The sequence below is a fragment of the Nymphaea colorata genome, chromosome 7 (assembly GCF_008831285.2).
Source record: "Nymphaea colorata isolate Beijing-Zhang1983 chromosome 7, ASM883128v2, whole genome shotgun sequence".
NCBI classification, from domain to species: Eukaryota; Viridiplantae; Streptophyta; class Magnoliopsida; order Nymphaeales; family Nymphaeaceae; genus Nymphaea; species Nymphaea colorata.
Window position 1 is genome coordinate 18,540,733 of NC_045144.1, and position 27,608 is coordinate 18,568,340.

Consider the following 27,608-nt stretch of genomic DNA (forward strand, 5'->3'; position numbering starts at 1 on the left):
TTTTTTTTTCAATTTTATCTTATTTTTACTTTTTATTTTTTAATTAATATTTGTTTTTAATAATTAAAACAAGCCTTAATTCAAACCAGATTCAGAAACATTTATATGTGTAGGAGTATATAAGTAAGTATTAAGTTTACCGATGTAAAAGTAAAAAGAATTTTACATGTGGCTAGGCGCCTGCCGGAAAATCAGGGGTTGAGATTACTTGCAAACACGGAAGGAAAAGCCTGTTTCCAAGGCCCTTTTTAAAAAAAGAGAAAATCAGTTTTGCCCTTGTAAGAGGGGCTTTTCCAATTTCCAGCATTTTAACAGTAATGGCATTTTCGTCATTTCCAGCACCCCAAGCAGCATTGGGGGCCATAACATATGAACGGCTCCGCACACTATAAGGTGCCGTAAATGTCCGAATGGCCGACGTTTTCAAACCGATTGGCTGTCATCAAAGTTGGACGTCCGGCCGGGTATCCAAAGCAGGAGCCGCAAATTCAGGCATTCTGTCAGCCTAATAATGTTTTAGGTATGGTCGGGCATAACATCAGCAGCCCACCACCATATATATATATAACTATATTTGTTATATATGTTTTATTTTATTATTATTATATATATATATATATTATAATAGGATCAAACCTAGCGGTTTTAACCGGGTTCTAGACCTAGGCATAAGGCACGGGACGCTGATGCTGGGCCGGGCCCAATGCCCAACCTTAACTGTGGCCAGGTTGTGGTGTTGGAGATCAGGTCAAATGAGCACACAAAGTGTTTGATCTTAAGGAATTGGTGTTGGCTACTTGTTGGTTGGGGTGGGCCACTGCCCACACTAAAGTTGTGTCATCAATGCAAGTGCCGTACCGATAAAAAAAATCTTAGCTTCGCCACTAAGACTATTTTTTTTTTAGATACTTTTGCATTCAATAATGGGTTGGCAGGGGAAGAGAAAAAGAGAGGAAGAAAGTTGGGGCCAGCAGAGCTAGGGCCTCCCTCTAAGTTTTAAAAATTTATATTTTAACTATTAAATTTTTTCAAAAATTTTAGTAAAACTTATGAAATTAGAGGTTGGCCTCTATTAATTTTGTTTTAAATGTTTTATTTAGTGTCCGCATGACTGTGGCCCGCCAACGTTTGGTTGGTATTTTCGCCTGAAGTGATGTGGAGATTGTTGAATTATAGCGTTGCGTTGGGAAGAATTCACATCATCTAAGTTAAGCGTCCAAGAAGACTTAGATGGTATGAATCATAAGAAAATTTATTTCTAGACGATTCGGGAAGGCTAGTTTAAGCCATCGGACTTGAAGATGAAAGAAGGAATGGTTTGACGGATTGGAATCGGCTGCTGGACTCACCTTCATTTTCAAACTTTCTGATCCGAGGCTGCATTAAAAGATCTTTGTTTTCAAATTTTCTTTTTGGATTTAAATCCGAGGCTGCATTAAAAAATGTACTTCTTAAGATCGAGGATATTAGATTTTAAATATGTGTTGCATGTTAAATTGATGGGGCTCAATCTGAAATTGATATCGTATATTTTTATTTTAGATAGAATGTTGAATCACCGCAGATCTGAAATCCACGATAGAACAAAAGGCACATTGAAAATCAATGAGCATCGGAGTCTTTCCGGACCGGATTGCGGCGGCGAGGGCGGCTGCTCTTCTCAACCCACGGGTTGCAACGTCTCTGTCGTCCATGATCGCGCATCTCAAAGATGAACGGTTGTAGGCTACTTGACCCCACCCACGAGATGGGTTCCTCTTGCGCAGAAGTAAAACGATTCCTTTTCTCCTTCCCCGAGAGAAAGAGGAAGGAGAGTTTTCTCCGTGTCTGCAGGAACGCGTCTTTCTGGTTTAAAAGAGAAAAGAGAGAAGAAGAAGAAAGAAGAAGAAGAAGAAGAAGAAAGGATGTCGAAGGAAGAACCAGCCGTTGGGGTTCCGTACGCCTATCCGGCCCCGACGAATCCACCACCATATCAGCAGCAGTATTTCTACACGGTCAGCAATCCCCATCAGGCTGGGATCATCCCCTCCAACGCGATCTACGGTGACCCCAAGGGGATTCCAATCCAGCAGACCATCTTCCGAGACACCCCCGCCCCCTTCAATTGCGTCTACTGCGGGGAGTCCGCCCTCACCACCGTCAGGTTTTTTGCTCCTTCTCCCTCTTCGGATTCAACTGGCGCGTTTTTTCTTATGGGTAGCAATTTCTTTCTTTTTTTCTTTCAAAGTTTGTGATGAATAGTTTGATTCGTTTCTTGTTTTAATGCGTTAACAACGAAATGAGGTTCAGATGTAATGAATTCTCTTGAACGACCTTGACTCCGTACGAAGAGGTTGAGAATCCTCTTTTGGTTGCAATTCTTGAAGAACTAAGGTTTTTTGTGGGGACTTCATTGTTGATGTTCTTTCATGGGATTAAATGTGGTTCCGTATTGTTGATTAGAAAAATTGGAAGGACTTTTTATATAGGCCTGGTGATTGAGAAAAGCAAAAGAAACTGATTTCTAGATTCTTGGATGTGGGTTGGAAACCGATGACTTTCTTTTCCATAGAAGTGTGTTTTTGGCGAGAAGGAAAAAAAAAAATGATGTTGTGTGGTGTTGCCTCAGTTGGCCCTTCCTCTTCCACATCCATGCCCCCTTTGGTGGAAGAAGAAAAACCAAGAGGAAACCTATGAAAGGGCATAAAGAACATGTTCAATTGTCTGGAGGATAGGCCTCCTAGTCATTGTAGAATCTTAATTCTCACTACCACTTAACTAATTAATTCTAGCCTTGAATATTAGAGTAGCAAAAAGTGATTTTAGGAATGAAAGAGATCAAACTTGAGGATATTAGGATTCCACGCTTTTGTTAAGAAAGTAAATCTACTGCATATTGCTGCAATATTCTATCTCCGTAACATAAAAGCCTCTCGAATGTTCGTTTCTGAAACCTGACATGAAGGGAACAGCTGAGGATGCTTGATGACTACTTTGTTCATTCATTTCGTAGAGGTTAGCATATGTCTGTCCTGTATAGCTATCAAACTATTAAATTGTCTCCTATTAAAGACCAGGGGACTAGAACTTTCTTTTCAAGGGAAGACATGGAAAACTGATGAATGTCTAAGACTCTAAAATAAGTGTTTGAAAAACTAAAAGTTTCTTTGCAAGCTTATAGATTGATATTCCGCAAATGTATTTACTTTCTTTGTGACTTCTCTTAGTCAACAGGCTTTGGTTCTTCGTATGAATTTTCTCAACTAGATCTAATCAATAAATAACTGTGGGGTGAATCAAATTATTATTAGGATTCTCAATTAAATTCGTGTAAGATGGGAGAATTAGAAAACAACTGTAAAAACAGATTCATGTCCTGCAGGAGTCATGGGGAATGGTTACTTTGTTGAAGATAGTCATGACATCATAACATGCATTAGTCTTAGCTCAGATCAGCTGCATATTTGTCCCATGTTCAAATTTGAGAATGAGGTCATCCTAAAGATGTCATCATATCCCTTGTCCATAAGGCTTCTGTCATTTTAGTTTGATATTTTAAGCATCTTTTGGGCAATCACTTCACTCCTGCATATTCATTCTGAAGTCAGTGTCAAAGTTGCTAGATATACTGTGTGCATCAATATCAAATAATATTAACTGTAATAAACTTTACAAGTCAACCATCTGTATTGGTTAGATTAGTTCACCTTGAAAGAGAGAAATACTGGTGATACCTCCAGATGTCAAAACAAAAATATAATAACTTAAATGGATAATATATATATATAAGTCAAATGATGGAAGAATCGGTACCATTATTTTAATTCCTCATGACTGTCACATAAAACATGAAAGAGCACAGAGAAAAAACAGCAGTTGAAAGTTGAAACTTCTTATGTCCATATGTTTTGCCTCACTTAACCTGGCGTAATTTATGGACGCTCTGCATGGAGATCTTTGGCGTCCTTGTGATATTCTTTGTTTGTCCAATTCTAAATAGGTGAAAAATATTAGTGCTTATGATAATGTTTCTTGCATTTCTATAAAATTCTAAATTCTCTCTAATCTCTATTACTGGGCATAAAGGGTCCTTACAAAAATGGTTATTTCCTTTGTTCTTCATGCTCACTTTTGTGTGGGAGGTTCTAGAATTGATTAATCTACTTCTATGATATGTAATTTTCTCATCCCTATATTGCCAAACAATATGTAATATCTCAATTCTCCATGGTCAGAAGTCTTGTAATTTGAACTGATAATGGATCCCTCAAAATTGTGGATTTTTTTTTACTATTGTGTTTCATTTTGAATTGCAGCTAAATAAAATTTTTCTCAGGTGTCCCAAATGGCAGACCAGAGAACAAGAGTGAACTTGCCCTCTTCATGTTAATGAATTTTGAGTCATGCTTATTGGTTAAATTCATATTATGCAGAAAATTGTCTCCCTTATGTGACTAAAGTAAGAGCAAGCTTGTCTCGCCCAGACTTCCTGAAGTATTTTTTTGATACTGTGAAGAAATATTAAACTGTTCAGAAAAGAACCTTTTCGAGGACTAATTGATCTATCTCCCCAGATACAGTAATCAGTTATTGGAATAAGTAAAAGTTATTTGCTTTATTTTGAGGATGCTGATTGTGAAGTTAAGTCACCTGAGTGCGAGGTACGGTTGCGGGTGCGGGTGCAGGATGCAGCGAATCCCAAAAAAATTTCAGTGCGGTATATATATATATATATATATAATATATATAAAAGGATTTGTTAGACTTAAAACTCCTACAAGCACAAACAAAAAAGCTATAACTAATATAGAACTAATAAGTAATAAGTAATAACTAATATATAACTAAGAAGTAGCACCAGAAATTGCATATTTATTAAACTTTCAGCCCCATTCAGTCATTCGGTAGCGTGTAAACCCATAGAGGTTATAGGAATACTAGTGCATTCAGTGAATGAAGTCAGCACTACATGCACAGCAGAAAAAATAGTGAAAAGTGGAAGAATAGGCTTGGCGAAAAGATAAACAGAAGCATGGTGAAGCATGAAAACTAAGGCAGAAACAAGACAGTGAAATTAAGGGTACATCACCGATTCAACATAAAAGAAATTGATAAGATCATAAGAACAACACCGATTGAAGATTATGAAGAAGATTAGTTAAGAAATTATATTAGGCAACCACGATTTACAGTAAAGCTCTAAAGTTTAGAGAATTAACAAGAAAAATGAAAAAACTGTAAACTTGATTCCGTTTTCTTTGCTGGAGAAATAATCATTGCCAGAGGCTGTCACTGGGTGGAAGCTGTCGCCGGCGTTGTAGCTGGACAAGACGCTGGCTGTCGCAGTCGCCACTTACCAGGGCACAGTAGCAGTCGCAGGAAGAGCACCGGCTGATCAAGAGGCTGTCACAGGAGCTGGAGCTATCACCGGAGGTCATCGGGTGATGGATGCACAGCCCAAAGCAGCGGCAGTGGCAGCACTTCAAACAGGGTTTCCTAGATGAAACCCGTTTCTGGCTCGTCGGGGCTTATGAAATGAATTTTTTTTAAAAAAAAAAAAAATTAAAAGTGCGGACGAGTATGACGTCCGTGCACTTCGACCGCACCCGACTTACCTTTGACCTGGCTCGGGCATGTGTCCAGACGATTCCACCGCATCGGTGCCGAATCGGCAGCGCATGTACACGTGCATCGTGTGCAGGCAGGCGCCCTTCAGTCATGTCCAGGTGTTTTAGTTATGAAGGGATCCTCCTTTCAGTATTTGAATGACTCAAAAACTATTTTAACATATGTCATTTTGGATCGTAGAATTGATCTGCTTTTTAGTGAGGCTAATCCCTTCCATGGAGTCTCAGGCTTTCTTTCCTTATAAAGATGTTATGCTTTTCCAATTGTTGCTTTTATCCAGATCTCATGCTTTTCCGAATATATGATATTCTTTTGCTAGAGGGAGATGGTTTTTTAATCATGTTAGATCAAAAGAAAGCTTGAAAAACCACATTATTGAGAACTACAGTCCAACTGGAAAGAGTGTCATTCAGTGCGGAGGGCAGACTCATATGATATAGGCCTTCTGATAGTGTTTGTAGTTTCTTTATAATGGAAGGCCCTGTCGTGCAGATATGTTCTGTCGTTTAAGAAGTCCTATTTTGTTTTTCCCCTTCCTTCCCAGTTAGTGATCTAAATTATGTTATTAACTTGATTTGGAAGCTGCAGTACTCACAACTTATCCATGGTTCATTTTGTGTAGCAAATTTGCTTTTCCTAATTTGGAATGGTCCCTTGATAGTATAAATGAATTTTCTTTACCGCTTTAGTCACTCAATTCCTGTAAGCTGTCATGCATCCAGATCCAGGATGTTTCCTGCATCTGATTGTACCATGTTTACTGCTGAAAGCTCTTCTAATGTTTTATTTATGAACTTCAAGGATGTTAATTATAAGATGCCTCATGCTTATGGTGACATTTGCAGGTCCAAGCCAAGTCTGGCTGCTGTTGTCGGTTGTATGATGCCTTTTATGCTCGGAGTTTGCTTTCTGTGCCCTGGAATGGATTGTCTCTGGCATAAGTACCACTATTGTCCAGCCTGTGGGCAGAAGGTGAGCGAGCTATTATACAAACTCCAATCTTCACGTTCGAAATACCTAGTAGTGGAAAACGTGTAGCTTCCTGGTCATCTTTAAATTTTAATAACGACATGATTTAGCACTGTTGAATTTGGCTTCATTTAGCAATCTAAGACTAATCTCTCTCTCTCTCTCTCTCATCCAGGTTGCTGATTTTGAGAAAAACGATCCTTGCGCTGTGGTCGATGCTTCTCACTGGATTCAGGAAAGCTTTGCATTGCCTGCCTAAATTAGCATATACTCAAGGTCATGTTTGAATATCCGTTGTAAAAAATAGTTGGTTCTAAGATACATGAAAATTCGTAATAAAAGCTCTTGTTCCAGATCCTTTTAGCTGTATTTGTTTAGTTTGGTGTCTGTTTGTTGGGTGTCTGTTGTGAATGACCTGTTTACAGGGGAGGACGCCATCTCCTCTAATGACCTTTTTAATGTTATGAAATTGTGAAAAAAAAAAAATCCTGTGGTCTTCCGGCATTTTTCACACTGGGAAACTCTTTAATGTGAGAGCATCATGGATGACTTTACCAGGCCATCAAAGGTGGCCTCAGCTATTTTTAATGGTCTTGAATCTTGATGGCACTTGTCTTGGAGCAGATCTTCAATCTGGCAAATCGCATACTCAAAAGGATCTTAAGATGAAAGCGTGCTGGGGGAGTTCCCCTTCCATTCAAAAGGAAAAAAGTAAAAAAAAATGATAGGATACATACAAACAAAACAAAGACCAAAATTGAGCCAGTTAAGCTCCAAAAACCTCTTACCCACAGAGCATGGTGATTACATCAAAACACAAATGATCATTACAAATATTAACCACCATACCATAACTCTAAAGCATTCACAATGTCATGGCGCTCTGTTTGCAAAATGGTATGCAGCCATCGCTTCCATCTAATGCCTATTAGATCGAATCTTCAGCAGACCCACACTCTTCGGAATATCTGTCATAAGTTCTTTCAAAACTTTCATTACTAATGGATTGATCACTTACCCGCAGAATGCATGCACAAATTATGGTCCATAAATTATTGAGGGAGCTTCCAATGACCCACCCACCCTTCTCTCGAATTTTTCAAAAAGGTGAAAGCACATTTGTGTTGATCCAGAGATTGATAGTTGTCCCTTCACATCCAGACTGTTCTTACTTTAGAAATATTTCACAACAGCTAAGTTAGACTTCTCTCATTGCGTCACTGACATGTTTGACTATTCCTTTGTGCACTGCCAAGTTACCAAAACACCAGATTCTCCATATGACGGCATGGCAGCATAGAAGCCAGCATTGACGTAGTTCTTTACTAATTAGGTGCTTGTGCCACCACCAACCCAAGCTGTAGTAAAGTCAGTAAGGACAAACTCAAAGAAGTTGAACCAAGATAACACAAATTTCCAAATGTGTGCAGCAAAACCACAAGTGAAAAGTAAATGGTCCTGATCCTCAGTTGTTCGCCCACACAATCTGCATTTAAATACAAGCTTAAACCCCACTCTTTGCGCTCTTGTCTCCGTTAGAAACATATCGTAGCAGTAGATGAATGCGAACCAACAGGCTCTAGGCAGGGCATTTTGAAAACCAAAGTCTGCTCCTCCACTTCACTTCTATCCCTTTCGATCTCACAAACTCCCAAATAAATCCTTCAACTTAGAATAGGTTTGAGGCTGTTCTTGCAACAGAGAACATCCATGCCTTGAACTAAATGAGTGCTAAAGCTGTCAAAAATCTTTGTAATGTGCTTCCACCTCCCCTATTTCTACAGCCATTATCAAGAATTTCTTAAATACACTTGCCCCTATCAGCTTCCACTGCTCCATATTCTTCAGAAGGAATGAGGTTAATAAGGATCTCTGACCGCGAGGGATCCAACCAGGGCATAGGCCAGGCTGGCTTTGCCAGATTGAACGAATGCGACCGTCAATCCTACTGTCCGAAACAATGACAATTGTATGTCATTAGTATTCACAAAAATGGAAAGGTTCTTCAAAGGTCAGGACTCTCTGAAAAGTCTTAATTGTCCAAGAGATTTCACTCTTAATCCTTCTTCAGTTCATCATACTATCTCTCCAAATTCGAGAGATATTGACCCCCGGTTTGGATTCGAGAGATTCCCAGGCACTGTGAAATATATTACGTGTCTACCACACCCTGAAAGGCCCTGTGAAAGTCTTGTGTTATGAAATGGATGCGGTGACAAAGAATCAAAGCGAACTAGTCTTTCGCCTTCCATCAAAAGGATCTTAGATCCTCACAATCAAAGCGCGACCATTTTCAATCCAATGTTGGGATTTCCATGAAGTACATTTATGACCGTATCAAACCCTCTATCTTGAAAAATTAAATGGCCGATATTGAATGAGGCCGAATGAGACCTTCGGGATGAGACGTTAGAGTCAGACCAATATGCTGAACCGGATATGATTCATGACATTCAAATTTCCCTGGATTCATCCCCACATTGTAAATCAGATCCATAATTTTTCTATGTAAAAGCCACAGAAAGCGTTAATTTCGTCAAGTATAAAAGAGCTTTTGGTTCATGGAATCCTCACAGACATCAGGCACGGATTCCTTGATAGCAGGCCCAGCAGGAGTCGTGTTATAATGCATTTCCAGAACCTCAGAGATGGAACCCTGTCCAATATTTAACGAAGAGATACGATGACACACCTACCTGGACATGACAGGATACGAAACGGCCAACGCCGTTGCCCATTAAGCCCATGCGCACAGAGAATTGAGACGTTGCTGTAATCTGAATTCGCCTTGAAGTCCACACTATTTTCACTATCCATGGAAAAGCAAAAGAAATAATAAAAATGAAAATGAACATTAGGTGCCAAAAGACTCAACAGCAAATCGTATGCCAAAATTTCTTTTGTTACAGGTTCCACAGTTACAGCCTAAAGTTGGCTTTAGCTGCAGCACATGATTCTAATTTTCAGAATAAAATGAGAGCTAAAGAACAAAAGGTTTCCACCAAGGTCTAGTCTATCTGTCTATGGTGTCCTATCGTACTGAACAGTCTGTTACCAAGCAACGGCCCCCAATGATCAACGTTTTTTCTTGCTTGATTTTGCTGCACCAGATTTTGACGGGCTGGCAACCAAGTAAACAAATAATCCGACAATCGAGAGGACTGACAGCAGCGGCCCATATTTGGCTAACAGTTTCTGCATGAAAAGGAAAAGATCACGTGAGAAGCACAGACAAAGTTACCTACCTACTAAATACACCAGAACCATTGACGGTCCATACCTTGGCCTGGGAAAGTTCCAGAGATTGGAGAGCCATCGAGAACACATAACAATGAAGAAGAAGCAAAAATGTCATTTTTGTGTAGAACAAATAGAAAATGAAAACGGGGAAAACTCCAATGACATTCCGTGTTCAAGGTTCAAAAGCTCACCCATTCAAATTTCTTTTCAGGGGGGCGCTCTGCCAGGATGTCCAAGGGCAGGATGGGGGTTGAGTAGGCCTCCTTTTGAACCAGCAGAAAGAAAGAAGGAATCAGAATCAGGCATGAAAGGAAGCTAAAAATGTCATGTTGAAAGAGAAGCAAAGGATACCTGCAGTGCTGCTTTTGAAGGTATACGGAATTTAACCACTGCTGAAGAACCGTGGAAGCTTCCTTTCTTTTTTGACTCCAGAATGAAGGAATGTGAAAGAGATGCACCACTGTGACAACAAAAAGATTTCAGATGGAGGCAAATGAATTCTGTGAGTTCTCATATTTGATTTTGTGATGCAACTTACGCATCAAGGCGTTCCCATGATTTGGAGGTGCTACCAGTCACGAGTTCAAAGAGGTCTGTTGTCCAGCTATCATCGCTAAGGCTTACATCATATGCAGTCCTGCAAGCATCGAAGAGGATAATAATATGAGGAAGGGGAAAAATATATAACCATTGATAATTTCAGATGTCAGTTCATTTAGTTTAATTTTTCAACCTTCCCTATTTCCACAGTTAATGCTGCCGCTAAAATAAAGTAATAAACCATGTGATGCATATAACACTGGAGACTGCCTCAACCATGATAATGAGAACCTTCTTCATGTCAGAGCTCATCAGTAGAGATAAAAAGAATACAAAGTCCAGGTCCTAATTACTATGATCTAACCTGAATCTAATGGTAGTAGCTATGTCACACAGGCGCATGGTGCAGGTGCCCATGTGGGTGCAAGGGTGGCTGCAACGAGGATGCATATTGTCTACAAACAACAGAATCAATAATTGACAATTAACAAACTTTGATTCTATCCATGATTCAACCAAAAAAAGAATACAAACGAACAATTGTTAATTTCTGCATCCAAGTCACACTGGCACCCGAACCGTGTTGACTCAGGTGCAGCAACCTTTTTGAAGAGTCTGTATAAATTAGAATCTTGAAGATCGACAACCATAACTGCAGAAAGCCATAGGCTACGGTACAATTCCCCATATGGTCATTTTGAAGGGACACAAAGAGGACTCAATCAAGGAATTAGCAAGCATAAAAGAAGATCCACAACAGACATGAATTCCGAAGATAGTCCGAGAAGGATGGCAGTTGGATTCTATATTGTGAGGTCTAAAGAATCTGAAAGCAAATGCTGCTATATATTAGTAGTCAGCATTCTATCACACTCATATTAGGCATGGTCACATGACAACTTACCACAACAAGGGATGGGGTCCTATAGCCCTCTAGACAAACTTCAAGAAGGTCTTTCCAAATCAAAGTGACTGACACTAAATTTAAGGTGAAGTTACTCATCAAATTCAGTCTAGCTTGACTCCACATTCGGGTCGGCAGTCCCTCTTCAGAATTCATGAGAGAGAAATTTCCTAGAGAGAAATTTCCTAGGGCATAGCTCATCTGAAAAATCGGAGCTCATTTAGCATAATGCCAACAAGGGAAAGAAATATCCTAACTTTCACCAGCACACCCAGATGATACTAAGGAATCCGAGGGTGTCTTCAAGACACACGGTTAAGAAGGTAGATAAAAAAGGAAAACCTTTGAACTTTGAACATGATGGTTCAGCAATAGATGACAGAAATGATGCATTTTGGGAGCTCAACGAAAAAACTTGTGGACTATAAGCCCCAGAAAAGAATATGAACAGTTGCATATTACCAAAGTGGCAGGTTCATATTTGAAAAAAGGGTGTCCTTGTGAACACATACCTACTAGAGAAAATATTTGGAACATCATCAAACAGATTCAAGTCACTGAAGCAATCAAGCAACACATTCTTAATTACTTTCTCAGCATGTTTTATGCATATTTTTCATGTTTTGGAAATGTTAAATGACTAAATAACAACTGGAAAATCACGTAAAATTTGTTGTGTAAACAATACGTGCATAAATTAAATTCCTGTTGAAAATGTAATTTGAAAGGATGTCTAATACCAACTTCTTTGTAGCTCAATGTCTCACAAGTTAAGACATCCATAGTACTTTTAATTTTTAAATATTTAGAAGAGTAAACAAAGGCAACATTAATGACCTGTACTCCCATACAGTTTCGTACTTGGAGCATATTCTGAACCAGTTTCCAGAGAATCAGAGATCCTTTGTTGAACGTTAATGTAGGATACATATTCATTCATGAATCAAAGCCCATAAACAGTAATTCTCCAACCTAGACCATCAAAATTAACTGAACATACAATTCACAAACTGGCAAATATAACGAGCTCAGCTGAGCGAAACCTCAAACAAATGGACTCGTTTATTAGGGTAAGAGAGACAAAGGGAGCAAGTATAATTTACACCAAAAACACCAATTAAAAAAGACGATGACAACATATATCAAAATTTATTACCCAATCAAGCTTTCCTAGCATACGAGCACCACTTGCCCACAATCACCTGCGAGAACAACACAACTCACCTAGAATAACAAGCCTCTCAGTTCCAGTAACTACCAAATCCTGGAAGATGATTGTAAGCACAAGTAAGAGAGAAGCTTTTGACTGCATTTCCGACCTGTGTAGCTTGTGCTTAAATTTGTCTTTTCTTTCTTCTCGATGTCTCATGTAGGCGTACTAAGACCAATTTCAAGTGCAATCATTGTGAAACAAAAAAAAAATGTTCTCCAGCTTTGGAAAAGATAACCTCCAAACCACAGGCTCAAGTGTAATTCTCATGAAGCAAATAACATTATACAACTTCGGAATGAAAACATACCCGAGACTCGTAAGGTAGAAACGAAACTCATGTAAGGAAATAAATATAAAACTTAAGCAACAGACAAATCCACAATAAATTGTCGGAAGCAAGCGAGCAAACCATCAAAATGCGGACAGACTCCAGTCAAAGAAAATACCCATACATCCACTAAATTGCACGACTCAGCAATCTCAATGAAGCAAAAAATGAAGACGAAGTAAATCACTACATCAAAGAAAAAACTCCTTAAACAGAACCTCAGTCGATCTATTCGACAAGCAATCGCAAAGAAAAGTTAACGAATTCGATCGATCTACATAAATTAAGAACAAAATTCACGCACTAAACGCCCAAACAATAGAATCAACCAGCAAATTCCATTCTTAAAAAGACCTAGATCGCCATTTTCTAACCAGAAAAGACAGACAATTAGCTCGGATTGCACACAATTCGTCCCGAAAACTTACGCAGTTCCTTCATTGTAGACATCGATGGAGACGGAGAGTCGCTCGGCGCCGGATTTGAGCCTCGAGAGATCGACTTTCTTGTGAACGATCAGGAACGGCGCGTCGGATTCCGATGCAGCGACCAACGAGGCAAAGAGGAGGAAGAAGCAGCAGCAAAAGGAGGGGAGGAGCAAAGAGGCCACGAGCTCCGATCTCGCCATTTTCTCCGTGCCCTAATGCACGGATCTCGCCGGAGGCCCTTTTGTACAAGCCGAAAGGGCAGATGGCACTTCCGGACTCAGGTACACCGGGTACGGGCATGCATGTCAGATCCAAATCCCCGTTCCAATTAAGTGCCATAATCCGAACCCGAGTAATCTGATTCTATCAGATTCGAATTAAAACCCCGACGGGGAGGAGACTTGGATTTGAGAGGGCAGTGTGATCTACAAGATCCATATTTTTATACTAGGAAAATTGAACGGTACCATCCAATCAAACACGACCAATTGTTTGGAATTTTTTTTTTTTTAAAGAGTAACTAAATATTTTCATCATCTAATATTCACATTTTTTTTTGTTGTTTTCATTTTAACTATTTATTTTATTTAAATTAACAACTTGGTTAAATGGTTGGATGACTCTAAGTTATTATTCACTTGTTTTCTAATATAAATGATTAGAGTCATCACTGGCTTACTCCCTGATATAAATGGATGATCCATATCAGAAAATAGGTAGCCGGACTTGGATGGTACGTTTAAAACAGAAATGGTCCATAGATACGGCAGGACCAAAACGGGTATGGATCATTAAAATGGTAGACCAGCATTTGACTAGTCCAATTTGGTGTGCCTGAACTCACTAGATCCGATTTAGGTAACCGTCCTGTTTATGTCCTCTAGCATTTATCCAGTCGCCCCTCCGAGTCCAACCTCAACATTTAAGTGCATTTAAGTTGTTAAAATGAGTTTAAAACTTGAATCAAATCAATATTAGCATCTTATAGTTGACACCTGGCCCTTGGGCCCATAATTTGATTGCTGCGTCAACTCTATAAGTTCTTGAATCGGGCTGTGTTGACCTGACATTTTTTAATAATAATATTATATATATATATTATGATTAATTATATATATATATATATTAAATTTTTTTGTAATTTTAACTAGGTCGGTGAGTCAAGCTTGGGCCGTAGTCATGGGCTGTGGCCCGACCCGAGTCAAACTCCTTATTGAGTTGAGCTGAGCTGAGCCGGGTACGCTCAACCTTAATCTCATATGCTAAATACTTTATTTTTCTACTATTAAAAAAAGTTACTTGTAATATTTTGTTCAAGAGAAATGGTAATGCCACCAATTGATTAGATTTAATTTCTATTCTAATAAGCTAAATCTTGCGTGTTTAGAAAAGACAATTCAAAAAAAGAAAGAATTGTTTCAAGAAATTAAGCAAACAGTTCAGGTTTGATCCAAACACAACCTTTGCTAAGTTTACATCAACTGGACTTTACATAATCGGGTTTGGGCTCATCTCGAACCCGGACTTTCCTTTTCAAACTTGAATTCAAAACATATTACTTGCACAAGATTCGACATTTTCATGGAATTTAGTTGGATTTTTACCGGATCTCAATCATATGCGGTATTCAGATTTCAGATTTAAGATGTTCTGAATCTATTTTGCGTCCAAAAACCGGCATATGGCTTTCTATAGCGAATCCAATGAAGCATCCCGTTTCATACGACGCTGAAATTACGTTGGAAACTCGGTTTTTCTTTGAAACGGCTCAAAAGCGAAGCGGGTTGGTAAGGAGAGAGTGGCCGGAGAGTCGCGTCCTTGGGTGTCCAAATTTGAAGAAAACTTTAGTCCTGTATCGACGAGGAGGGGTGGTTGGTGGTCCCGCTGCAGTACTATATAAGGAGACGAGGGAAAGCGAATCAAATCACGCAGCCGCGTGGTGAGCACAGAGCGAACTATTCTTTCGCCTTTTACTAAAGAATACCGTGTGCTCGCCACCCAAAGCGGCATACGCCAATTTTTTGAGGGCGTTTCTCCCAGGAGGAAAGCCCTAACAAGTTTATAATAATTCATAACAGTTTCAATTTTTTTGGTTCGAGTCTTGCATTTATCCTGTCTTTTGGTCGTTTTGAAGGGAATGAGTAAGATGTTAGATTTAAATGATTTTGTTAAAGTTGGATCAGGGCAGTTCGAATCGATACCGATTTATTGGTTGTGGGAAATGCATTACAGCAGACGTGGCCATCACCGAAAAGTTCGGATTTAGATCTTAGGGATCCAACCACAAGCCAAACCAGGCGACTACTGAAGCTTGTGGATTGGTGTCAACTGTTCTGGGTATGGTCCATAATCATTCTCCCACCCAGGCTGGACCGACTTGGATTATTTAAAGATGAACGTAGAGTTATATGTTCAATCAGTATAATTGTTACTTGTTAGTGAAATAGATTAGAAAAGATTATTAACGTTGTCAAGGTAGACCAGCTATGTAGGTGAAGGATCAGGCTTGGTGTCTAACTTCGACCTGGATCCAAACCAATCGGGTTAGGTTATGAACTACCGCTCACGCAGTCACGCTCATTTAATCGGCGCGCAAGAATCAAAAGTGCAAGGAGTAATGGGTTTGGATTCAGATTTTTTCCAAATATCGAGAACACGACTTGGATGGACCATTACGTGTATGAGGGTTATTCTACCTCTTAAATGAGAGCTGAAGTCTCTCCCTTCTTTTTCTTTGCATTTAGGATCCAGAGGTATATAAGGCAGTAAGATATTTACTTGCTTTAATTTTGACGTATAGGCCCGTCCCCTTCGTTGGTGCAGGAGCATAGCTCTCTGCAGGTGAATGAAACACCACAAAATGCTTCCAACCCGCCCATATGAGCTATGGCCGCGATCAGAGGCCAAATTCCCAACAGTTTTGATAAGGAAGGCGCCATGATCATTAGTGAGGTTGTCAATATATTCAACTTGAATTGGATACTGGTCGAACCAATTCGAAAAAATCAGATTTGGAAAAAAATTTAATATCTCATTAAAAAATCGGATCAGATTCAGATTTAATAAATGACATCTAATTGGATTCCGATTCAAATATATGTAAATATCCGATGGAACTCAGATATGATCAGTTTCATTTTTAGACAAATATAATTTATCTAATGTTATTATGTTTTGAAAATTGAGAAAATCTGGTTCAACATTTGGTTTCAGAATTAAATAAAATATAAAAATAAAATCGGATCAGATTCGGATTATAAAATCAGATTTCAGATTAGAGTCGAATGTGACTTTTCTTTGTTTGCATTCGAAACCAAATTTAAATCCGAATATGTAAATATACGAAAAAGCAAATATTATCATCGGTCATCGGTGTAGAATGTTCATGCATACCATGGTCATAAGCCTTGCTTTAAACATACATCATACTAAATGCACCACCATACAGCTACGAAAAAACCAACTGATGATTAAGAGAGACCAGTATTTTCAACGGCTCGGTCACCACATCATCAACCTCACCACCAAGAGCACAACAAATGCACACCATGGCCATCATAATGGTCCTCACTATGAGTACCACCATACAGCTACGAAAAAACCAACAGATGATTAAGAGAGAGCAGTATTTTCAACGGCTCGGTCACCACATCATCAACCTCACCACCAAGAGCACACCAAATGCACACCATGGCCATCACCATGAGCCTCGACCATAAACCTCATACCATCATCATGATGTTTCACGCATTAGTCCATCACCACAGTTGCAAGCTGAAGCGTTCGAGGTGAAGAAGCAAAGGAAAAACCCAATTTTGGTTGCTTCTCGCAGCAGTGTTTGACGATTTCTCTTTCCGTTAAGATTCTCGGGGTAGTCCCTCAAATCCCTTGAAACTTGAAAGTGCCAAATTCCTCCGAGGGGCAAACCTTTCTTTTTTGCTTTCGATTTTGTTTCGACCGACGGGAGCAGTCGATTTTCCGGCGTAATCAAAGACTTCTTGAAACTACTGGTCAGTGCTCCGGCGAAGGTTTGAAGTGGGTATCAGCAAAAGGCGTTTTTCCGGCAGCCACCTTCGAGAAGGGAAGAAGCAATATGGTCGGGTTATAGAGAGGGAACTGAAACCACCACACCAATCTTATTATCCGGCGGTTTCCGTCATCACATGGCCATCATAATGAGCCTCGGCTTTTAAGTTTTCAACGGGTTTCACTTATTTAGTCCTGTATCGACGAGAAGGCGGAAGTGGCAGGTGTTGTGGGAGCTATAAAACGAGAGGGAAGGCACCGTTTCAAATCATACCTTTCTCGGCCTTTTGGCTAAGATCAAGTGTAGTATCTGTTCTTATCAGTTTAATATCTGATACGTGGTCCATGTGACCACACGATATTAAATTAATTTATTGTGGGGGAGGCTGGCCGCCACCGGTAGCTTGCTACCGGGGCCTCCTCGAGCGTCGCCCATGCGTTGCACTACAGCACGGGCCTGGCGCACCCCTGCCAAACATTAAGAAAAATATTTGTACAATAATATTTTGATTCAGTTTCAGTTCCAATGCCCATCTAATTTTCTGCTTTAAAGAAATTAGGGTCCTATATTGAACATGTGGCATCTCATAGATTCAGATTCAAAAAGAAAAATATCTGGTTGAATTTTATATTTTGATTCAAATAAAATCAATATTGTTTAATATCCGTACATTTTGAAATTCAGTTTCTAATATATCATCATGTTCGGATTTGGTCGTTTATTTCAAAGTCAGATTTTATGAACGTGAGCCCAGTCAGATCTAACAAAATCCGCCTGAATCAGGTTGATTGGAATAAAATGATTGGCAGACCAACTTGATGCGGAGGGTTCCGCGTCTCAGATTTTAACCATTTAAAAATTTTTTATGACATTTCACTTTTGAATTGATTTCAAATATTTTTCGTTTACTTTGTAAAAAATAATTGTTTAAATATTTTTAACTGATCAACAGGTGAGTCAACAGAATTGATGAACCGGCGAACTTAGAACCAATTTTTGCAGAATAGGAATTAACCCATGAATTTACCAAAATAGTTCTTGTTGCCACTTACCAGCCTTCACTGTCAACAAAGTAGTTAGACATCAAGTTCTCTCTGTAAGCCGATGATGTTACTAAAGATTAGCACAATAAGAGGCCGAACAAACAAAAAGAGCTCCATAAAAAAAAATGATATAACTGTTACTTCGACAATGAATCTTGATCCCTAATCTTCAGTCGGTCTGGCATTGCTGATCAACGATGCTAAAAGGGGACGACGGTCGGGGGCCGAACCAAATTTAATTGTCGAAAAACAATGGCCTCTCAAATTAAGATGCCGCTTTGGTTCGGCCCCTTAACTCAGCCCCACAAGACTTGATAGATCATGCATCCCAAGCTCACCCAAATGAGGTAGAAGAAAGAGCAAAGCAAGGAGGGCTGCACAACTAGTTGAGCCAACTCAGGCTTCGACTCTAACTCTTGGACTCTAACTCGCTCGAAAAAGCTTGGCTCGAGCTTGACTCATTTATAAATGAGTCGAGTTCGAGCTCACACTTAAACTCAAAACGATAAACGAGTCGTGTTCGAGTTGTAAGACCTCAACTAGTTTAAACTCAACTCGACTCGCTATTTAAAATCAGCTGTTTATCGCGGGCCAATCTTCCTATCTTGATCTTCCGTCTTTCAAACTAATCTCTCTCTTCCATCTGCTCTCTCTTGCCTGAATGCCCCTTCTCTGGCATTGGTAAGCAATGTAACACATTCAAGTCAGAGCTAAGGGAGGGCGGCCAGGGTCATGGCACCTCTTAAAGTTTTCCAAAAAAAAAAAAAAAAAATTATCGGTTGAGTTTTCTAAAAAATTTTAATTTAACCCTTCTAAAAATTGATTCTGAAAAATATATTTGGCCCCTGTGAGAAATTCTCAGAGTTTCTTTGAAAATTTTCGGGCCGTTCGAGAAAAAAATTCTGGCTCTGCCGTTAACCATAATGGTTCGACGAGTCCTTTTGCATGTTCACCAACAGAAACCTCCTTACGACTTCTCGACATCGTTTTCAATTAAAAAATTCACAGAAAAGAAAGGAGAAAAAAAGAAAAAATTACCACCACAATGGTTTGCCCTTTCACATACCCTAAATTCTGAGGGCGCTGGATCTCTGTTGCAAGATGATGGCAGGAGATGCATGAAGATGTTTGGAAGAAAAGAGTTTAGAGGTCTGGCATGAATGAAAAGAGGCATTCAGGCTAGCCAAGGAGACTGCCTTTACACCACAACAGAGAAGGTAAACAAAGCCTCACATCTTTACCTTTTGAGTATGTGGACACAGGCAAGTCATCCTTGGCTACCAAAAACATCACTATTTCTTCATGTGAGACCCTTTCTTCCATTAATTCCCACACACTGAACACCCCACAACTGGGTCCTCAAAGTTGATCTGCTTCACTAATGCACCTCATATTTATATGTGTCCATTGTGCTTCTTGACATGATATGGAATATACTGAAATTTGCACTTTACAAGCTTCAAAAAATAAAAATAAAATAAAAATAAATGCCAAACATGAAGCCCCATTAGTCTCATGCCTGATGTATCATGACCAAACTTTCAATTTTCTACCATGTTCATGTGGAATATATGCTCCTCTCAACATTTGGAGAAGCAAAAGTTTTTGGGTTACATGTGTTTTCCTCTTTCTTCATGGTTTGGAAAGAATTGATTAATTTCTAGATATTATGTTGGTAGAGAGAGAAACACACCAATTTTATTTAAAAACAGGAATCAATTAGTGCATGTAGACCTTGGAACCCGGGGGGATGGAGGGACCTATGCCACCGCATTTTCCGGAGGCTTCGGCCTTCACTCGGGCAGTGAGATTTCCTCATTCATTTCACTTCTAAGCATATGTCGTTTTATAGCTTGAAAGCAAGCATTATTATGTTTAGTTATGTTTCTTGTATTGAATAAAACAGTCATTTTTGATCGCTTTTTACATACCAACTTTTCGATTTTGCTGCGCTCGTATGGAATATGTTCTCTCGACAATGTTTTGGGGTAATAAAAGGACTCGTGGTTCCTCTTTCTTCACTATTTGCGAGGAATTTCTGGGTTGTCACAGGTCTTGTCATGGTAGGGATGATGTCCACAGTAATTGAAAAATTAAGCGCGACTATATCTTCAAAATATCATACAAACGGTGATTAATTATTTTGGTCGCCATAAGTTACCAAAATATCATATTGTTTCCCAATATCACGTACAAATGTTCCTTATTACTTCTATGCAAAACAGACATGTACAATTTTCTTCTTTCATGTGCTTCTTAAAAGTTATATATTTATATATATTATACGATATCTTTTTGGCCAAATTATGTATATGACTGGCCTTTTTGATGGCCACGTAACAAGATCATGTAGCTCCACACTTTTTACGTTGGAAAACTAAAATGTTCCTTCCAGGCACTACTGTTTGAGCATGTTCATGGAAAGAGATGGAATCTTAGGAAAATAGCACTTCGAATGTGACAAAGGGGTTCTGATTCCAATCTCTTTTTATATATATATATACAACTATTGAACTTGCGATTCTAAAATGCTATTTCCATTGTCAATAGATATGTTAATGAATTGGAATTTGGATATATGGAACAGTTGCTTCAAAAAAGTTGGTTATGAGAAAAAAATCAATATTCAATTAAGAAGTAGGATCTGATTTAATTAAAAAAAAAAGACATCTAAATTTGAAATCTGGTTTAAATAAATGTCCGACGGTCAAATTCAGGTTTAAATTCAATTTTAAACCAATATCAGAGTCTAATATCCATACATTTTGAAAGTCTGTTATTAATATATCATAATACGGTTCAGATTCAGTTGCACATTAGAAAGTCGGATCCAAATCTTTATGTGAATCTACAAGTCAGAATCTAGTCAAATTCAGATTGTAAATTTAAATCTGGATGTGAACCCTACCCTCCAGTATGTGGTTCATGAAATTAGAATTTTAAGCATTAATAATAACCATCCGGGCAACCATGCATGATAAAAGGATGTCTACATAGAGGTTGGCGCAATTGTTGGGGTAGAGGCTGGTAGATAGTCAGTTTCTGTTTCAAATCCCTGAGGTGTCAGCTCTTTGTGCTGCGAAAGGGAAGTCATTGACGTGCAAGTTGAAGCACCAAAAAAAGGTCTTGTACATTAAAAATATGAGGAGTTTGGGTGAGAGTTTCGACTTTTTTTGTAAGCAGTAAGATGAAACACTCTTCCTGCTCACCTAAAACCGGATATGATAAAGGGAATATCCGAATTGGACCTGCTCACATCCCTATTTGTCACAAAAAGCACGGCCTGCATTAGAAAATTGGAAATTTTTTTTAGACTTCCGGAAAAACATAGACAGCAGAAGTAAGTTAAAAAGTAAATCAATCTTCCTATTCACTTTGATCTTCACGCTTTATGGAATCATTTGGCGATCGATGCCCACAAAGTCAATGTGCGTCACTATTAGAAGATTTGATCTTGCAGAAAGATTTATGACCGACTTTAGTTGTTTCTAGCTCTCATATTCCGGTAAGGGAACAACGTGTCGTGTGGTCGATGGGCAGAAGCAAATAAAGGAATCATTTGTACCAATCTCCTGCACCCCAAAAGACACTACAAATAACCTTTGGAATATATTGATCCAAAACAAAATGTATTCTCGTTGGTGATTGCTTGCTTTATATTTCATTTGATTATTCTCCCACCAAAAGTAAAAGTTGCCAAAATTAGGTTGAATAGGCTCATTGAGATCAAATCGGTGCCAAATCGATTCGATTCAACAGCCAATCCTAAGGTTCGCCAAAAATAGGTTGAATATTCCCATTAAAATCAAATCGATTCCATTCGGCACCGAATCCAAAGGTTCGCCAAAAATAGGTTGAATAGGCTCATTAAAATCAAATCGGTGCCAACTCGATTCGATTTGGCAGCCAATCCGAAGGTTAGACGTGTCATGAATTTTTCTTATAATTTTAGGTTGTGCTTGGATGACACCTTTACAGAACGACCTTTTTAGAAAATCAAGTTTTGTGACCAACTTGATTTTCTAACTAGTTTTCAAAACCTAGTTTGTGCGTTTGGTTGATAAGACAAAAAATAATGTTTTCTTTGAAAAAAAGCATGGTAGGAAAGGGCAACGTGTCGTCGTTTTATTGAGACTCTGCTTGTTACAAACTCGATTTAATTTAGACTATCAGCCAAATATTGTCTTAAGATTTTTCTTATTCTTAATTATTATTTAAAAAGTATGCATAATAATATTTCTCTTGAGCCAGTTTTCAAAACCTAGTTTGTTTTTATGGTTTTTTTTTTGTATTGTTCTTTTCATTTAAGGGTGAGTGGTCCATTCCACCACCTCTAAAAGCATGGGTTTTCACAGAACATGCTTCGAGACCTTTTATGGTTCAGAGATATAGCACACTCGGATGTGAAAGTGACCACCCCAAGACTCGAACCTGAGTCCTTAGAAGAGCCAGCCTACCTTGCCGCCCAGTACGCTACCACCCCTCAGGTAGTTTGTTTATCTGGTTGATGACAAGAGATGAACAAATTTTTAATTATTTTAATAAAACTGCCTCCACCGATACGACCACACAATTGGCAGTCCCACATTGAATTGCAAGAGTTTCAAACAGCTTTTTCATTAATTATTGTGTTCTTGTGCTTAGTTTTATCCCATATGGTTTCCCATGCCCCTCTAATGGGAAACTGTAAAGTTCAGTAAACCAAGTAGTACTTAATGTTGGGTGACACTAAAAAGTATTCATTATAGCATCCAAGGAAAGAGCCGAAGCCCCCTACCCCTTGCCCTCCATCCCTTTAAGGTACCATGCTTATTTCTAGCACCTCCAGGTAGCATCCTCACTATTCTTCAACTTGTATATAGTTTTCATGCCTATTTCTAGCACCTCCAGGTAGCATCCTCACTATTCTTCAACTTGTATATAGTTTTTATGTCTATTTCTAGCACCTCCAGGTGGCATCCTCGCTATTTTTCAACTTGCATATCCGTGAAACCTTTAGTTCGAGTTTAAAAGCATATAATAAGAAAGGTTGTAAGTTACCTTTACATAACATGCATTAATATTGATTTTTTTTTTGTCTTAATTGGAAGTATGAGTGCTAGCTTCAAGGTCTTATGCCCCCTGAGCAAGCGACATCGAGAGTTGGGACCCAAACCAAAAAGAAAAAATATATATTAGTTTATGCATTGCAGCATTGATTTAGCTAAGTTAAGGAGGATTTGCTGATGACCATGCATTGCAAAAGATCAAGTGGGAAGGAATTGCTTGAGTAAGCTCTTGTTTATGTCAACTTCTTGTTAAGCTCTCCTTTTCCTTTTCCTTTGTTCCACAGGCTCACTCAATTTCAAACTCATGGTTTTTAAAATGTTAAGGTCTTCTTTGGTAGCCCAAAAAAGTACACCTAACATTGACCTTGAAGCCCAGCATTGTTAGGTTTTGAACTCATGACACCCTTTTGTACAAGATGACATCAAGAGCTGTATTCATACCATGTGGGCAGTTGCCCCCATGAGCTCATTATCAGCATCATCTTATAAAGTATAAATGATGTAGGTATATTAGGAGGGAAATTTGCATGTTTGATTAGACTTAGTACACCTAGTAATAATACTAATATAACTCAACTTGTTTTACCAGCCTTAACAAGGATGTCACTATATAGTTAGCTTCAGTATATCATATTCAATTTTTTTGGATTAGGTATTACATAAATATTCAATCAGGCTCGGATTTGATTAAGTTTGGATTTAGTTAAAATAAATATCCTATTTTCAACATCCACACGTACTGAAACTTGGGTTTTAATATATAATAATGTGGCCAATTTGGATTCAGTTGTATAGTTAAAAGTCAATTCAGGTTCATGAGTAATGAATTTAAAGCCGGCTTCATATCATATTCGGATTTCAAATTTAAAATTCAGTTTCAGATATGGTATAGACTTTTCTTGATTTGCATTCAAATCCAAATTTGAATTCGAATATATGAATATCTAATAAATCTAATATGGTAATGATCTTCTACATCCAATTCGAATCTGATCTACTGACATTCCCAAGCCTAAGGAATGTCACCATTATGTAAGACTGATAAACATAGATATGGCTATTATTTGGCCTAGAAACATAAGATGCACAATGTTCCCTAGGGTTTGCCCTGTGGAATTCTTGGGATGCCCACCTAATAGGTTGAAACTTAGTTTTAGTTTTGAAAATACAGTGAATTTGATATACTTGTGCAGAACTGTTTGATATGATCAGATGCAATAACTTGAGATGATTTTAACAAGTTATCATTTTCATTGGTTCTCACGTTCTATATAGAAATTATCAATTTGACATGATTATTCTCATAATTTTTGTAATCAAATTAGATCAGTCTGTTCTTCTAGAATCCTAATATCCTGATATTGTTTTGGAAGGTCTAGTAATATAAAGTTAAGGAGATGCAACCCTTGAAGCTCCCTAATGGAATCATTTCCATTAATTTATGTCTATAAGTGAACTGTATCCACTTGATAGAAAATTAATGGATATAGCTGCACCTTTGGTTTTTGTTTACTTTATCTAAGTTCCTTGAACAAAGAATGGGGAAATCAGAACATCACAGCATATTGGGCAACTGATAGGTTGTTCTTTGTGTATAGTGGGCAATCTGAAAGTTGATATCATGTTTGGATTCCATGATATTTTTATTAAGAGATTTGACTGAACCCTTTCTTGTTCTAGAAGCCAAATGAGACTTTATGGACCAAAACTTAGAGCATTTCTGCAATTATAAAAATGTATTTGGTACAGTTATGTGCTCATAAGTTTCTCTTATTCAAGTTGATTGGAGAAGAAGAGAAGATTTAATTTTTTTTTAAAATATGATTTATTTTTGAATTAGCAAAAATTTGGTGCAGTTATGCCATTGTATTGCGAGTTGTGGAAAAATTCTATTTATGGGTTGGAATCATTTTGTAGCAGAATTGATTCCATCTAAACTAACCCTACAAATCACATCCAATTTCCTTTTTATTTTTAAGATTTCTTTTTATATTTCTTGCATCTGCAAATAGATGTAGCAAACTTTTCCCCAGTTAGTGGCCAACAATTAATTTCTTTAATGCCTCTATATTATATTGGGGGATCTAAACTGTAACACACTATCACTTTCTCATTTAGTATCAAAACCCAACTCATTTACTGACTTTCTTGTTTGGACTTGCTTGCTGTTGAATAAACTACACCTCAATTTGGAACTCCTTTTTTCCAAACATTGGACTATCTTTTCTTTCTACTGCTTTGCAGTTGGAAGGTCCTAATAAGGAATTCCCATTCTCCATATATACAAGAGAAAGTTGTACAGCCCAAAGCAAAGAAAAGAAAGGGTAACCAGTTGTGATTCATCAAAGGATTGAGACAACCAAACAAGTGATAAAGAATTAGGGTTATTCTTGTTTAGGAAAGTAAGCATCAATATATTATTGATTTCCCTAAGCTCTAAGTTAGGGAAGCACATGCAGAAGGGGTAGGTCAACTATTATCCATTTAATATCATCATAGGACACATGAGAGGTTGCAAGTGGACCGGATTATTTTCTCATGCTGGTCCGACGGAAGATCGTTCCGGCGGGGTCGATAAGAAAATTTTCTTCCTAGAAGTTGGTTGGATTTGGACAAGAGAATGATGAGATCGGTTGAATTTGGATTCAAGTTGGATTTTCTTTTATTGAGGAAGAAGGAGTTCAGAGCTGATCCATTTTTTAGTGCTTGGATGTAGTGCTTGGCCTTTTCTTATGGGAGATATATGAGTGGCAGACAAGGCAAATCCAAAATGCTTTCTGAGTCAGATTCATGTGGATCAGATCCACTAATTGATAGTCAGATATGGGAAGCCGGATCTTTAACCCATTTTCAACCACAAACATAAATAGGCAACTAGACTTTATGGCAGTGGCCGAGGAGCCACATGTAGTCTGGTGTGGGCCGTTGCCCGCAGCAGCCCCTTAAAATTTCTTTATTTTTATACTGGCACCTTTAAATATATATATATATGTATATATACTTCTGGCGAATTTTTATAGCTCTGCCACTGTTTTATGGTCGACATATTGTGAGGCTGCCAAATATCTCATTGCACCAATGAACAGTGTCTAATGTAAACCCCAACACCAAGCAGACATCAAACTTTCATATTGGATCTGGTGTGTTTGAGTCCTTTCACGGTCCAATTTGTAGGTATGTAGAAGGAATGGATCCTGATCATATGTACCAATCTCGGAGTCCCGTTAATTGGATAGTCTTATATTTGGATTCAGATTCAGATTTACATGTATTAAACTGCAGTGCTGTATCTGAATATGGTTCTTAAAACTACAATTAAATAAGGTTTGATGTTTGATTTCCAATCCAAATCTTGATACATCGGAATTTCGATCTGACATATATTATGTATAGTAGTTTTAGCTTCGAACTGCATGGGAATCATTACTAAGAGGTTTACGGATTCAAACATTTGCATGTCTTGTATATCCACATTGAATAGTAAAGCTTAGATCCAAATTATTCGTCAAGACATTCATCAAAAACCAAATCTGGATCCTAATGGATGTTATTTCTCAATTTCGAGTCAGATCCGGTTGTCTATTCAGGTTGCCGACTTGTTTTGGTACTATCGAAATCTGGGTTTAACGTTTAAGATAGGTGGGAGGATCCTACTTGAGGACAACTTAAAAGAAAAAAAAGAACATGGCTGCAATTGTCATTAGTAATAAATGGGAGACCAGTTTGTCAATTGCTTATAAGACATGGACGAGCTGAAATTGAGTGCTTTGTGCAATTAAGAAGAGGGCTTTAAAAGAATAGAGATGGTAGGAAATGAGACCATCCTTCACAAATTGGACGGTCAAGATTAAGCAGAGACGGCCAGTTGCGAATCTGCACCCGTCCGTTTCACGACCGTTGATCTTCTCCGGAACAGTTGACGGAATGTAAGAACCGAGGAATTTATTCAATGCGAGCGATTCGCAGGTGAACGTTAGAATGTCCCGTCAATTAAGGTCGACCGGCCTGGACTTCCAATCGGGTCACGGGTTTCCGTGCAGTGATAATGGATCGGATCCAAGGAGTCGATTTGTGATCATTTTAGGTTATGTTATGATTTTTAAATGCATGTTATGATTTAAAAAACAAATTAATCTTGCCCCTATAAAAATTCCAAAAGTATGGACGGCCCTTGTGAAAAAAAAATTCAGAAAACTTTTCAATTTTTTAAACAAGAACAGCTTATCTTGTTACACTAGATGGACCACAGTGTAGCCATGTT

General features: G+C 38.4%; 2 protein-coding genes and 2 non-coding genes across 4 annotated transcripts; 3 read left to right on the top strand and 1 right to left on the bottom strand.

Annotated features, from left to right (window-relative positions):
* The first annotated feature begins 1,778 nt into the window (after positions 1–1,778).
* Positions 1,779–6,933, top strand: LOC116257955 (GSH-induced LITAF domain protein). The gene is made up of 3 exons (XM_031634982.2): positions 1,779–2,143; positions 6,453–6,579; positions 6,752–6,933. Exons 1-3 carry the CDS (start codon positions 1,905–1,907, stop codon positions 6,833–6,835), a joined length of 450 nt encoding a protein of 149 aa, XP_031490842.1. The 5' UTR covers positions 1,779–1,904; the 3' UTR covers positions 6,836–6,933.
* A 2,476-nt stretch (positions 6,934–9,409) lies between these two features.
* LOC116257097 (uncharacterized) lies at positions 9,410–13,464 on the bottom strand. Its single transcript, XM_031633713.2, has 6 exons — positions 13,230–13,464; positions 10,355–10,453; positions 10,168–10,276; positions 10,008–10,079; positions 9,857–9,862; positions 9,410–9,771 (listed from the first exon to the last, which is right to left on the bottom strand). The coding sequence occupies exons 1-6, from the start codon at positions 13,427–13,429 to the stop codon at positions 9,652–9,654; spliced, it is 606 nt and encodes a 201-aa protein (XP_031489573.1). The 5' UTR covers positions 13,430–13,464; the 3' UTR covers positions 9,410–9,651.
* A 1,695-nt stretch (positions 13,465–15,159) lies between these two features.
* On the top strand, positions 15,160–15,276 carry LOC116258213 (U5 spliceosomal RNA). The gene has a single exon (XR_004173633.1). It is a non-coding gene; the product is annotated as a U5 spliceosomal RNA (small nuclear RNA).
* A 2,249-nt stretch (positions 15,277–17,525) lies between these two features.
* On the top strand, positions 17,526–17,726 carry LOC116258210 (U2 spliceosomal RNA). The gene has a single exon (XR_004173632.1). It is a non-coding gene; the product is annotated as a U2 spliceosomal RNA (small nuclear RNA).
* The last annotated feature ends 9,882 nt before the right edge of the window (positions 17,727–27,608 follow it).

Coding starts and splice junctions, on each gene's coding strand:
- LOC116257955 (XM_031634982.2), top strand. CDS start 1,905: ATGTCGAAGGAAGAACCAGCCGTTGGGGTTCCGTACGCCTATCCGGCC. Junction 2,144..6,452: donor TCCGCCCTCACCACCGTCAG/GTTTTTTGCTCC, acceptor TGACATTTGCAG/GTCCAAGCCAAGTCTGGCTG. Junction 6,580..6,751: donor GTCCAGCCTGTGGGCAGAAG/GTGAGCGAGCTA, acceptor TCTCTCATCCAG/GTTGCTGATTTTGAGAAAAA.
- LOC116257097 (XM_031633713.2), bottom strand. CDS start 13,429: ATGGCGAGATCGGAGCTCGTGGCCTCTTTGCTCCTCCCCTCCTTTTGC. Junction 10,454..13,229: donor GTCTACAATGAAGGAACTGC/GTAAGTTTTCGG, acceptor CGATGCTTGCAG/GACTGCATATGATGTAAGCC. Junction 10,277..10,354: donor TCATGGGAACGCCTTGATGC/GTAAGTTGCATC, acceptor TTGTTGTCACAG/TGGTGCATCTCTTTCACATT.